Genomic DNA, 14,092 nt, shown 5'->3' on the forward strand with positions numbered 1-14,092 from the left:
GCAGCGACAGTATGAGATCGCGTCGGAAACTAAGTTCGCTATCAGCAACAGCTTTGGTCTATCTATATCATGATTCTATACGCACGAGTTTCGTGATACAGGCTGTTTTGAGTCCGGACTCGGTCAGCCCGACAGCAGCGCGAAGGCCGGCTCCTCCCGCCCCGACGACAATGGCACTACAGTGGCCTCAACTTCAGTTTCTGACCAAATGCTCAATCATAAATGCCTGGCGATATTTGGGGCACCTACTCATAATGATGATCGAACAGAGGGGTGTCCGAGAGAGGGAACGGCTGTGTGGAAGCAGATAATAGCCGTCGATTGGTCGGTCCTAATACCTTATTCCAGCGCCCGGCCAGATGGGAGATACGAGATAGACGATACATTGGGGATCCAAATGAGCGCGGTGGGCTTGAAGAGTAAATGGCCAGCTGCGTTCGAGCAAGGGAGACGTCTCGGAAAACAGATTACGAGAGGTATAACCGAGGTTCCCCACACCGTCTCGGAACCCTCGGCCAAGAAATAAGACAAATCAGCCAGTTTTCATTCGTCCACGATGGATAAGGGTGCCTCGACTAATATTCAACTACTAGATCAGTGAACAGTCCACTCCGACCTACAGGAGCATCCGTCCTGGTCGATAGCTGCGCCACACCTCGAACCCAAGTTGTTCATACCAGCCATCCAAAGCCACCCAGTCCACGAAAACCCCCTCAATGCCTCTCTGCTTCATGTTTTCGATAGCATGGCTGACTAGAGCGAGGCCGACTCCACCCTTGCGATGATCTTTGTCCACGCCTACGCAGCCGATCAGGCCCGTTTTGGGGCCACACATGGGAGGGAAAGCCCAATTTTGCCGGAGAATGTCGCATTCCGGCCCCAGCATGAACGTCCAGCCCACCTGGTTGCCTCGATTGTCCCACGCAGTCATAATGCTGGATGGGTACACACTTGGGTCAAGGTCCATGAATTTTTGAACCCAGGCCTGCCGAGGACAATTAGTTCTTAAATCTAACAAGGGTTCTACGGTTCTCACCTCGTTGTCAGAGAAGTTTCTCTTCTGTCCTACCAAACCCTTCAGAAATTCTTCCGGTTTGAGAGGTCTAAACGTATATCCTCGGTCCCGAGCTCTGGCGACGTATTTTTCCGGGGCCTGGAAATTGCGGATGTCCTGGTACAGGTCAACAGACCGGGCCGACACGGGGTTGAGCTGGAAGCCGCGATGGACAAAAAATTGCAGCACTTCGGGAGGCAGATCAGTCGGAACTCCGGGCCAAAATCGAGGAAATGAGCTTCCCAGCTCCAAACGAGCGTTCTTGAACTCTTTCTTGAGCCACGACCGGCATGCTGCAACCAGAGCGGTTCCCACGCCCAACCCCTGCTTGCTCGGATCAACCGCCAACGCCGCCAGATGACCGCAAGTAATGTCCTGTCGTTCTTCGGTGAACAAAAGGCAGAATCCAATGAGATTTTTTCCATGTCCAACGACAAAATGGTGTGCATTTTTAGGAAGCAATAGCGGATCTTTGTCAAGTAGCGGGTAAGTGGGCAGGGCCTTGTCCCAAAGCGCCAGCAAAGGGTAAAAGTCCCTAGCCGCCCTGTAGACATCTACCTTAATCCATTGTGGTGTTGGCTTTAATGATCCAACTGGCAATTGACCTTTTCGACCACCCAGTCCGCCTTTCATGCGCTGAACAGCTGCCGAAAAGGCTTCAATCGTTGGTTCGTATGTGGTGACGTACGTTTCAATGCTCACGTCATCTAGGAAGTCGTACGGGCTGCAAGCGGCAATAGCAACGAGATTCCGAGCACGTTGTGGCAGTTCAAGGCCTAGGTTTCTTTGATACTGCGATTCTCGCGCATTGATGGATGTGAATACAACGACGTCGGCGGCCTCGACGAGACTCCACTCCTCCGATGAAAGACCTGGTTCACCATAGCGAATCTCTGTAGCATTCGCTGATTGTTTTTTGAGTATTTCAAGATACTCAGTGGCGTTGTAGGATCCTTTCCGTCCCAGTCCTTCCCCGTCTACTGCGCCACCGGCCGGGGTCTTCTCGCCGGGGAAAAGGAAGACCACGGTAGAAGATTCGTCGAAGAGCTTGTAAAACACACCTGGCTTCTCGCGAACAATAGTAGCAGACTGTGAGTATGTATCGGTGGCCAGTTTAAGGGCCTTGTCATTAATGGAGACAAGGCCATCCAAGCCCCGAGATTGCAACGCTGCGTCCCAGCTTAAGAATTCCCGCTTCACCTTGGTGACCCGGCGATGGGCTTCCTTCAGGCGCGCCATTGGAATTTTCCCGGACTCGACAGCCTCTATAACTCGATTGATAGACGCAACCTGCACGTCATAGGTATGGCAAATCATGATGCTGTCGCTGCCAGCCCCAAGAGCAAGGACTGCGCCTTGCTCAGTCCCGTAGGTGGCCCGGATTCCGTCCATCTCCAGGCAGTCCGTGACCACCATACCGTCATACTGCATGTCTTCACGCAGGATGTTCAAGGCATCGGCAGAAAGGGTGGCGGGGAGGTTAGAATCCCCGAGAGCAGGTAGAGAGATATGTGCGGTCATCACGGCCTCTATGCCTTCGGCAACTGCTCGACGAAAGGGTCTCAATTCACATTGTTCTAGTTGATCCCTCGTCTTCTGTATCACGGGAAGTCCGTAATGGGAGTCCACCGCAGTATCCCCATGACCGGGGAAATGCTTAACGGTAGGGACAACTTTCTGCTCCCTTAGGCCTCGGGCAGTAGCTCCCGCAAACCGCCCCACGAAACCGGGATCATCCCCAAAGCTACGTACACCAATAACGGGGTTAAGGGGCTCCGAGTTAATATCACAGACGGGCGCATAGTTCATGTTGATCCCAAACAGTCTCAACGTTTCTCCAGTGGCAGCTCCCACTTTGTAGGCGAGCTCGGGGTCATATGTAGCCCCTAGAGCCATCGCGCCTGGAAGCTGAGGGGCAATTGGCGGTGATATCCTTGTGACCAGTCCATTCTCTTGGTCGATTCCAATAAACAGCGGATGCTCATGTCCCGCAGCCTTCGCTTCCTCTTGGAGGGCCAATGTCAAAGCCTAGTCGCACAGATCAGTGGCCCAGTTCAGCTGATGCGCATCGTCCATGTCGGGGAGGGTTCTGACATACCTGTAATTGGGCGGCATCTTGAACATTTCGTTTGAAGAGAACAATCCCGCCAAGTCCGTGATCATGGATCAAGGTTTTAATTTCCGGACTCGGCGTGAGGCCATGAAAGCCAACTGCAAAAAGCTAAGTAGGTTCAGCCTGTCAGATTTTTATTCGCCAGGGCTTCCTTGCCCTGGTCTGCTTTGAAGAGGGAGTTACTATCTCTTACCTGGCCAACTTCTTTCCTTAGCTCGGAGGGCTGCATTTTGGCGGCCCCGCTCGGTAGATTTTAGGTATGTGAGTCACAGGAACGCACAAAGACGGTCGGGGCTAGCCAGCAACTTCCGGGGTAGTAAGTAGATCACCGGGATCCACAGTAGACTATTAGTGGTGACAGGTGGGATCGAATCCAGGGGGAGGCAAATGGAAACGCGAAAGGGTAAAGAGGGAAACGCGAAGAGACGATGGAAGATGTGGGGGGAGAAGCGGAGCGGAGAAGAGAGCGACACTAGGGTCTAGGGTGGACGCCTGAATGCCTGAGGTTGCAACCTACGTACCAATTAACGAATATTAACTTACTATTTAGAATGTATAGAATGTTTATCTTATCTTATACATTACTCTACTTGAAGTTATAGATATTGATCCTTACAAAGGTGTGTGTTTTATCAGTACTTTAACGCTCAATGTCAATCATTTCAAATGTATAATGAAGAATTATTCCTACGCAAACTCTCTCGATATAGATATTCATACGTGTGAGAGTGGGAGCCAAGAAGTAGACTGAGAGGAAAATCTCCCGGGGGTGTGATCGGTCTGCTGCAAATGGAAGTCACGGTCACATGCGGGGTAACCTTCCTCCGTCCAGCGAGAGAGAGGACTGTCTTGCTCTTCCGCGCCATCAACCTTGCCTTTTCTTTCTTTCCGTCTGTTGCTACACTAGTGCTGTTGATCCTTGCACGTATCTTGGTCTTCGTATCTAATAATTAACAGACTTATAGAAACATCGCATGAGTTGGCATATCCCTACTTCTAACAAGGGGTGTATATACAACTCTTCTTCCGATAGATCATCGCCATGTCGGATGATCATGTATTACCAGTCCAGGAGACCACCTTGGTGGACACGCGCAACCCGATCGGCAATCAGAGTGAAAATGTCGAATCTAGTACAGAAGCTGCAACCGCTATGAATCAAGGAAAATCGCGTCATACAACTCCCAGTCAATTGGCTTATACAGACTTCGAGCGTTTGTTCAGGGCAGAGGAGGCGTACGAGCAGCCGACAACCTCTCGGAGGGAGCTCTGGTCCTACTACCTCTATTACAACGGTAATATCCCGCGTCGGCTCCTTGCTCCAGAAGTCGGACTGATTTGAACGTTGGGCACGTTTAGGTGACAATGGAGTTGGTCCGGGTTCCTACACACAGGCACTGTAGGTCTACCCAGGACTTGCAGACTATAGAGAGCTTCGGGTTGACTTTGCCCCTTTGTTCAGTTTCCAGTGGGCCTTGAACGGAGCAGGATGGCAGCCCGGAACCAATCCTCCCAAACCTTGCAGCGATTCGTCTCCGTGCGTCGTCCCATGGGCTGGAGGGACACGATCGGTCTCTTCGGTTGTTCTTATAGCTAATGGTCTATGTTTCGCTTTCATGACGGTAATTTTTGTCTGGCTCGGGAGTGCCGCAGACTATGGCTCCTTCGGAAGCTGGCTACTCCTTGGCCTGACGGTGGTCTGCTGGTGTTTGCAGTACGGCATGATGGCCATTAAACATCCTAGTCAATGGCCGGCTGCGATGGGTATGTATATAGTCGCATATGTGGCATACGGTGCGACATTGGTGTTTTATGCGGCCGTTTTCCCCCGGCTGGCTCGCTACATGCCGCATGTCCGTAAGGCCCGCGAGGAGGATCTGAGAGAGGGCAAAATAAGCCAGGAAGAGTACGACGCCGTCGAGTCGTTGGAGAGAAACCACATCAGGTAATCTTTCTTTCTTCGCCTACAGATGACTCTACTAATGAAGGGATCGCACGATGTCAGCAACATCTCCACCGCACATAGTAACATAGGCTACTTTCTAACGCTACTCATTAACCTGAGTGTGTTGATCCCACTCCAGAATAATAATTACTCCAACAACCTCGCCCTTTGTTTGACGAACTCATGTATGCAGCCCCCACAGTCCTAACTAACACGATTATCTGATGCTAAGTACGCAGACTGGGTTGTCCTAGGAGTATGGTGGTTCATGTTCCAGCAGAAACGACCGGGGCCCAAGGTTCCCAAAGGGTCAAACTACGCTACAATTGGACTCAAGCAACTCTGTCTCGCACTGAAAGAGGTCCGGTCTTTGCCACAAACCTTCTTATACTTTGTTGCCTACTTCCTGCTAGCGGATGGGCTGAACACTACAGGTAAGTAGTGAACAGACTTCATCCATCCGCGAAGGAGCTAGAGCTTACAGGGGCTTTTCCATCTAGGAACGCTGGTGTCTATCATTCAAAATGACTACGTGTCATTTTCCTTTTTACAAATAACATACTTGGGAATCACACAGGCTGTGTGTTCAATAACCTCAACCTTTGGGTTCTGGTATATCCAGAATCACTTCAAAATCCGCACCAAGCGAATGTTCCTTGTCACCAATTTCTTCAGTGTACTGATCCCACTCTGGGGCATGATAGGTTTGTGGACCAACCGTATTGGCTATCACCATCGGGTGAGTTCTCTGATAGGTATACGATCCTAGAGCTTTGTTGACTTGATTGATAGTGGGAGTTCTACTTCTATAACGTCATCTTTGGGCTGTTTCAAGCCCCTTATTATGCCGTGCGTCAGACCCAAATTCCATCCACTCAACGTCTTTTTCTGATTATCTTCAAATTAGTATGCGCAAACCATGATTAGTGAGCTCATGCCTCAAGGCTATGATAACATGTTCTTCGCCCTTTTCGGAATCACTAATCGTGCTGTGAGTTCATTTTGCTGGGAACTGCACGTCATCGTTCATTCTGGCTGACAACTCATCTATAGTCGTCTATTATTGGTCCCAACGTTATCCAGGCAATTATCAATAATACACAGAACAACTGGATGGGGTTTCCTTTCCTTTTTGCCATCTGCGCTGCCGCCATGATAGCGATTGGGTTTGTGGATGTGGAAAAGGGCCGCGAGGACAGTCGAAAATTCGTGCTAGCACGCACCAGCGCTCAGCCCGCGAACGAGCCTCGTGTAGACCTTGGTAAAGACAGCGTACGGACAACAGTCAGGGAAAGGAACCTGTCTGGCGTGGGTGGAGAAAGTAGTGGAAGATCTCACTAGGACTAGAAGGAAGGTTCTACCGGCACATCCCTACGTGACCATTTAACTTGGTCAGCCACCGGTTTGGCGGCTCTAGGTATAGTAGGAGCCTTACTATCACGACGAGGTCTTCCACCTACAAAGATTTCCGTTTTAAGGCATGCGTATTATCATTAGGGTTTCGCCTAAAGAAAATAGCTTCAAAGCTTCAGTGAAACTTTCATGTCACGGAACCTGAACTCTAACAAAACCAACATTAAATCTCTCTCGCTCCCTCGGGATTATATCCCAGCTACTGTGCCTAGAAAGCATTGGATCTTGTAGCCTCTAGAACCGTTCCAGATCCTGATTACAACTAATGATTGCAACATCCACTGGGCTTTCACATATGAGTATTGTAGAACATGCCTTTTCCCGGCAGATTCTCAAGAACTTCAACCAATGTTGCACTATTCTAATATATCCAGCGTCGAGTCTTGCTTTCTGTATTTTTCACCGTCTGCTAAGAGTCATTTCAGGTGGAAGCCGATAGAGAGAAATCGTCCTGCCGCATGTTGCTGCGGAAGAATTTCTCTAAAACAGATCAGTGGTATCTGTCTTATGTTTGAAGCACTGTCTGAAGATCTTTTTTCGAAATACATTAAGATCGCTTAGAACGCCACAGAGTGATATTGAGTGGCTATATTACTAGTGTATAAATAGCCGCCGCGGAAGAGTATTTGGAAGAGACAGGGCGCGTAGAATGTTAAGAGAAAACGATATATTCAGATCACTTGGGACTTTTGTAATTGTACAGGTTGAATAGACCAATACTGAAAGACACATGAAGTACAATGAATACACAATAGCCGAGAGTACAATACTGCATGGCAGGACATCTGTCACCCTGACGAGCGTTACTATCCATGTGTTTTTTTATCGTTTCCCGCCCTTTGTATACCTTCCTCGTCTTTGATATGTTAATCGAAACAATATGTCGCGTTTGGAGACGTCAAAAGTTGATATTGATAAGCTTGGTTACTCGGTCAAAGACTGCCCGACATTGTGCAAACTCACGCATCTCAGCCGCAATGAAACGCTCGTACGCGGCAATAGCAGCCCTAACTTGTTGTTCTGATTTCACCTCCCTGAACCCTCTAAAGTTCTCCGGGTTGAGACGTGTCTGCCAACTGCATTCTCGCGCTGCACTTTGGATCGAAAGCAGAGTTTTCTGGACCGACTTAAATCTTTCAATCTGCTCAACCGCCTTAGAGAGTACCTGGATATCTCCAACTGCACCACAAGCCGCTTTCAGTAGTTCATTGGACTTGCGGCTTGCCAGAGCCTGCGCAGCATCACCCCAGGCTGCAGCATTGCTAATGGGGGAGGGAAGTTGGGATCTGAATGTACCGAGCAGCTGCTGAGCATCGTTGATCCGGCCCTCAGTCACAGCCGTGACCCCCTGGGCGAAGGACTGATAATCTTTCTGCGCGTTTTGGAGTTTTTGAACAAGCTGAGTTCCCTGTTGGATTTCCCTGACTGTGCTTAGCTGGCTCAGAATCCCAACGGCCTGGCCGGTAAGGTATGATTTGGTGGCCGACTTGGCTATCGCAACAGCAATAGCACACTTCTGCTGAACGGATTGCGACTGCTTTTCAATCTCTGCTGCAGAGAACCCAGCATAGCACATGGACTGTGCTTGTGGGCGAGTTCCCTCGCAACATGCGGCATTCAGTCGGTCAAATTCACAGAGTGGCACGTTGAGTCTCCTGGCCTCGCAACTTAGCTCCAGTGGCTTTCTTTGTAGCTCACAGTTGAGTTTCCGAGGGTCCCACCGCGAATAACGTTTCTTGCAAGCGTCAATGGTTCTTCCCACGTGGTCCTTGCATTGGGCAATGGCATCTTTCAATTTCTGCTTGCAAGCGGCAACCTGCGCCCTCACGCCCTGTTTGCAGCTATCAATTATAGATCGGCTGGTCTGACCGCACATTCCGAGATTTCTGAGGTCCGTTACTACCGGCATGGGAGCGTCATACACCTGAAGCAGCCGCCCTAGGTTGTTGATTAGTGCGGCACGCGCTCGAGTCTCGGCAACAGCCCTCCAGGATGTGTCCCTAGATAGCAAATTCGGGGCATCTGGCGGCGGTATTCCCGTAAGCTCGGTCACCTTGGAATCGTTCCGCAGCTGGGTATCAATTACTCCGATATCGAGACCGGCGACACGGGCAAGCTCGGATGTTGCATCAGATAAGGGGTTTTCGGATTCACTGGCATTCACGATGTCCATGAACAGAGGCGCATCCTGTGCTTTGATCTCCTCCGGTTGAACTAGTAATGGTTGTGAAGTATTGGAATTCGCGATACAAGCAGGGTTAATCGAACTATTGGATTAAACGCAGAGGGTTTCATTTGCGGCCCCCGTGTCGATCATCTCATTGAGCATGGCAGTTGCGTCTTCAGCGGTGTTTGGGATCGTTCCACTGCTTGGTTCGGGGCTGAGCTGACCCCCGCCATCAGAAGTCTGTCTCTTGATGGCTGTGCCATCTACCTGGCACAGCATACAGAGGCAAATAATTTGGACAATCATCTGCTTCGTTGTTTCAATTGTCATCCAAAATCAAAGTTCCATAGAGGTTGAATTTACCGTAAAACAGAAAAATTCAACTTCTCCACGGAGAATTCCTGCGCCTAAATACATACATACCCTGACGGCCTAGACCCCGGATTATGTTTGTCTCCTGACGCTTTTCACTTCTTTACTACTGATCATGATCAGCTGAACGGCAAGGTCTAGGCCAGCACCATTCTACACCTCGGCCCAATGAGCCACCGACTGACCCAAGACAAGGTGATCACTGGTTGGTGGGTAGAAGGTTCTTATTGGAAGTCCCATAAAGCTTCCTCCATGGCAGCTCAGTCCCTTCCTCTAACAGCATGGCGGAATAATAGTTGGTTACTAGTGGCCTCCTGTGGGGAAGGAAGATCCTTTGACAGCACCATTCCGCCGCAAACGGCCGCAGTGCAGATCAGTAGACCCATGGTACCATCTACGGCAGCCAGCCAGTTGACTTCTTTTGCAAGTTAGAGTATAGACACTCTGGGTAACCAGATTGGCAACAAACCTGTGACTTATTTACCAAATGCTGGGAACAGTTGGTTCTATACTCTGGAACAGACGTAGCTAACCGCGAAGTGTAACCACACGCCAAGACGTTCCCGAGGCAACGAGCAACCCGATCCTTCGTTCTATGAGACAGCTTTGATGTCAGAGCAACTCGTCAAATACGAGGAGTTTCTTGGCATGCCCATTCTCGTATGTGAACATGACCCAAAGGAAAAAACTCCCTGAGCTGATCGGAAATCTATGTGACTTGAAAGGAAATCTGAGTGAGTGCAGTATACGCAATTACGCATAGATCACCTGTGATTAGAGGTATGAAGCAACTCCTTGATAAACCTCATTACAGTAGCCTCATCTAAATGCGTAAAATCACGTTGATCCTAGAAAATCAAGTCTGTATGCACGCACTCTTTATTAGTTAAGGTGTGCCAAGAAGCCTGCATTGTCTGACCTGAACTAACTTAAAAGCCTGGAACATCGAGTAACGGAGTCCGGTTGCGGCATGCCACTCTCTTGAGCCATGGAAGTCCCTAGTCTAGGCGACTCTCTTAATCAAGATGGACATATAATTGCCCATCAGGGGGGTGTTGCGGGTGTGTTTGACCCTGGGCTAGCCCGAGAGCACCTAGACAAGTCAGTTAGAAGAGAAAGATGGATCCAAAGATTTTAGCACAGTAGACCTTAGAGAGATCTAACTTTGTAGAAGCTTGTTCACCACCTAGTCTCATGATGCACCTGCCCCAGATGCTGGTAATAGTAGGACAAAGAGACCAGATCACGCCGCTGGAATATCTAGGAGTCTGAAAAATAGACGCAGTATACTTCTATCATCTGACCTGGATTGATGAGAGCAAGGACACGCAACTACTTGGTCATATCTTCAACTTAGAAGATCTAGCCCCAGACTATGCAACTTCCTCTACGTAATAGCTATTACTGAATAACTAGTTACCAGTAAGAGCGAAACCTTAATACTCCTACACGGCCGGAACATTCTGATCTGAAGCCTCAAGTATCTACAGAGCATATGGGTTTGGACTACTACGGGCCTAGACCCCGGTCGGTACGTATATTAACCCCTTCATATTGGGGTTAACGTCATCCTTATTTTCCGGACGCCATCGGCCATCAATTGTGGTGCCAGGCAATTGTCTTTACTATCTATATATCGGTCTACCACATCCCCAGGGACTAGACCTCCTCTCTTTTCATTTCTAGTCTGGTAGCACAGGTTAACAAGACTAAATCTTCGACCTTATATAAGCTAATCTATTTATTCTTTCGGCAGTTTATCAAATATAGCTGTTAAAAAGGTGTAAGTGGATCTTATAAGGTGTTAGTAACCTTTCTATTAAAATCAAACATGTCATTAGAAGGCAGGCTATTAAATGGTTATAGTTAAATATAACAATGGTGATACAAACAGAACGCAAGTTAACTATTTAGCCGCCACATGTGCCAGCATCCCTACCCACTCAAGGTAATTTATATCTCCCCTTTTAAGTTTATCTTTAAACAGCTAAATTCGCCCTAGGGTTCTAACCATCTCTAGAAAGCAGACCTACTTACCCTTCAGCCTTACTACTCTGGATATATCAGGGTGTAAATAGCTATTATTATTAATTATAACAAGCAGTTATATAGAGGTCAGAACAGCCTAGGAGTCAGTGTTAAATTAGGGTAGATAATTGTGCTCAGCCTTAAATCACGCCCACATATATCAGAAAATACTCAATGGGCATTTTTCACATACTGCACTGGGCTAGATAGACTATTTGGTTAATTATAGACATCTTCAGTTGCCATCAATTCCCTGGCGAAGCATTAACTATGATCAGGTACTGTTCTCGACCTTCAATCAATTCTTAGCCGCAGCCACGGCCCTAACCTCCTCATCCTGTGGAAGAATATCCGGCACCGGTCTAATAGAAGTGATTCTAGTCAGACCAATCTGCATAGAACACTTTATATAGTACTTCTTGATATACTCGAAACTCGTCGTCTTCTAGAATACCAGTATATTTTAGTACAGGATCCTCAACCAGCGATATAACGCGGGATATTCCCAGCGAATATCCCGCATATTATACTTGAAATACTACACGTAGACCGGGTTAAAGCGGATAATAGTTATAAATAGCCGGATATAAAGCTCGACAATACGCGAGCTGAAGAAGAATGGGCCTTCGAATATAGCGAGACAGGCCTTAACTTTATCAAGCGAGGCGAAGAGCGTGGTCACGGCCTTCTTATACGTTCCTTACGTGGTCGCGTAGCCAGACTTGTACATCATATTATTAATATTATTATAGATTTATTCGTTCGTGGCGTTGATCTGGGCACGTGGGGCGCTAGGGAAGAGATTAATGGATTTATGGCTCTCGGGTAGGAGGTTATTGAATTTATCACAAAGTATACAGGTGATCTCTTCAAAGAGAATAAGTATTAAAGATAATCTATAGATAGGTAAAAGGTTAAGATATACCTTGTTACTTATAATGCGATAGGTCTTTTTATTGAAGAGGACGGGGAGTGTAAATCGCCCCGTGTATTCCGGGTTATTAAAGAAGTCAATATCACGTAGATAGATATACTATAGACTATAGATATAAAGGATTTGGGACCGCGTTTTTGGTTACCATCTGAATGACGCTTGGTTCTCCTAGAACAACGCAAAGTATCAGCTGCAGCATTAGCTTAAACCACACTAGCAATAGAACCCGAAGATAATTATCAATGGGTGGGAACTCTGGGTCTCCTGCTATCTTTTCATGCAACAGTTTAGAAAGGAAGGGGATGTGGAGTATGATTCGAACTGAGTGCATTAATTTCATGATCATGCTTTTAATATTGGAAGATCAATGCCACCGTAGCACCGAGTAGAACGTGCAGACAATACAACTATAAAGTAGACGATAAGTGCCATGCGAGATTCTTATGTAGGTCACGACAGAATCTCTCCGTCCGGCAATCCTATCTTGTACAACACCCTGCCATTCCTGTGTCGCAACCGAAGCCGACGCTTTTTCAGGGCCGGCCCTCGCGACGGAATCTGTCATTCCCACTACAGACAGCGCAGCATACGGCATCTTCCCTAGTTATACATACAGGGGTTGCTACTTGGCTGACTCCGCAGGCTTCTCTAAATGCCTCTGGATTTCCTGGATTCCTTCGTAGAGGGAAAAATGCGTCATGATTATCTCTGGTAGCATCCTGCTAATTACTGCTAAGACGTAGAGGATTGAATTGTGTGCACTGCGTACTTTGTAGCATACATGTATTTATTGCATTCATTCCGACCCGTTCCGTGCTCTGCATTCCTTAATCAAAGTCCACACCAAGCCTATCAACGTCCCCATGCGCACCTCCATGTAAGCTTATGATTCGGCCTCTACCAACATGAAGCGAATGCTCATAACCGCCGGCTCCACCTGCTATAAAGCTCTTTGCTCGGTTGGTCGAAAATTGCATCTTGTCCACGCGTTCGCCAGTCCAGAGAGCCATCGAGACGATCTCTTCTCCGTCCTCAAAAAAGTACTGGAACTCGTCTGCAGCCCTGGTACCAATCATGTTGGATCCACCATTCGCCCAGCTGACATATATTCCTCGCACGACATACGGGCCCCCTTCAGAGGTCTCGGAACGAGCGCAGTAGATCAAGAGGGCTTTAACGTAGGAACCGTCTTCGGAATGGGTGAATTGGTTCCCGCCGGGGCCGCCGTATTCTTCGTTTGGTGTCATGGTTTGTGTTGTCAAAAGGTAGATGACAAGTAGGTAATGAGTATGATTTAGGAGAGGGAGAAGAAGGATTGCTGGGTGTGTGTTCCAGTTCAGAACGACAGTTCATGGCTCTCGAGGCTGAATTTATAGCCATAGAGGAGAGCCTAGAAGACAAAATGGTGTTCAGAATTATATCATTTACTGCTATGACAACATCCTTGACGACATCTATTATCTCAGTTACTATATGTATATACTATAGATCGTACGAAAACGGTGTTCAAATTTATATCGTTGACTGCCATGACAACATCCTTGGCGATATCTATTATGTCAATTGCCATCTATATATACTATTAATTGTACGAAAACAGCGTCCAAAATTATATCATTAACTGTCATGGTAATATCCTTGACAACATCTATTATGTCAGTTGTCATCTATGTGTGCTATTAATCGCACGAAACCGGTTTGTGGAGTAGTATCAAGCAATAATATGTCTCCACCACAGCTGTGGCCATTTCGTCCCATGGCTCTAGTATAACTGGACAGCAATTTAGCAACTTGAGTGGACAGTTAATAAGCTATCAAAGAAAGATATACCGGGTTAACACTAGCCTTCTGATGCAGTAGGGGCTGGGGAGTGTCACCCACAGTTATTAGCCATGAGTGACGTTGGGGTCAAGTGGTTACATTCAAGCTGGTCTGGCATCGAGCTACCCGAATGCCGGTGGTAGACAACATAGTAATGTAATGTACCTACCGACCTACGCACCTATATAACATAATATTCTAACCATTCATCGAGTGCTCACAGCAACCCCTTTTATACCAACACA

General features: G+C 47.8%; 4 protein-coding genes across 5 annotated transcripts; 1 reads left to right on the forward strand and 3 right to left on the reverse strand.

Annotated features, from left to right (window-relative positions):
* Window positions 1–404: 404 nt before the first annotated feature.
* LDX57_004638 lies at window positions 405–3,683 on the reverse strand. 2 transcript variants are annotated; one of them, XM_046086309.1, is made up of 4 exons: window positions 3,361–3,683; window positions 3,153–3,275; window positions 1,037–3,082; window positions 405–985 (listed from the first exon to the last, which is right to left on the reverse strand). In XM_046086309.1, the coding sequence occupies exons 1-4, from the start codon at window positions 3,394–3,396 to the stop codon at window positions 617–619; spliced, it is 2,574 nt and encodes an 857-aa protein (XP_045942272.1). In that variant the 5' UTR covers window positions 3,397–3,683; the 3' UTR covers window positions 405–616. The 2 variants fall into 2 exon arrangements, with proteins under 2 accessions (XP_045942272.1, XP_045942273.1); XM_046086310.1 differs by having other exon boundaries at window positions 1,037–3,683.
* Window positions 3,684–4,209: 526 nt separating this feature from the next.
* Window positions 4,210–6,453, forward strand: LDX57_004639 (uncharacterized protein; the record flags this gene model as incomplete). Its single annotated transcript, XM_046086311.1, has 9 exons — window positions 4,210–4,462; window positions 4,527–4,566; window positions 4,630–5,112; window positions 5,173–5,297; window positions 5,352–5,546; window positions 5,613–5,851; window positions 5,905–5,961; window positions 6,020–6,103; window positions 6,166–6,453. The coding sequence occupies 9 exons, from the start codon at window positions 4,210–4,212 to the stop codon at window positions 6,451–6,453; spliced, it is 1,764 nt and encodes a 587-aa protein (XP_045942274.1).
* A 970-nt stretch (window positions 6,454–7,423) lies between these two features.
* Window positions 7,424–8,698, reverse strand: LDX57_004640 (uncharacterized protein; the record flags this gene model as incomplete). Its single annotated transcript, XM_046086312.1, has 1 exon — window positions 7,424–8,698. One exon carries the CDS (start codon window positions 8,696–8,698, stop codon window positions 7,424–7,426), a length of 1,275 nt encoding a protein of 424 aa, XP_045942275.1.
* Window positions 8,699–12,853: 4,155 nt separating this feature from the next.
* Window positions 12,854–13,273, reverse strand: LDX57_004641 (uncharacterized protein; the record flags this gene model as incomplete). Its single annotated transcript, XM_046086313.1, has 1 exon — window positions 12,854–13,273. The coding sequence occupies one exon, from the start codon at window positions 13,271–13,273 to the stop codon at window positions 12,854–12,856; it is 420 nt and encodes a 139-aa protein (XP_045942276.1).
* Window positions 13,274–14,092: the final 819 nt, after the last annotated feature.

The sequence above is a fragment of the Aspergillus melleus genome (genome assembly GCF_016097325.1).
Source record: "Aspergillus melleus strain CBS 546.65 chromosome Unknown contig2, whole genome shotgun sequence".
Taxonomy (NCBI): domain Eukaryota; kingdom Fungi; phylum Ascomycota; class Eurotiomycetes; order Eurotiales; family Aspergillaceae; genus Aspergillus; species Aspergillus melleus.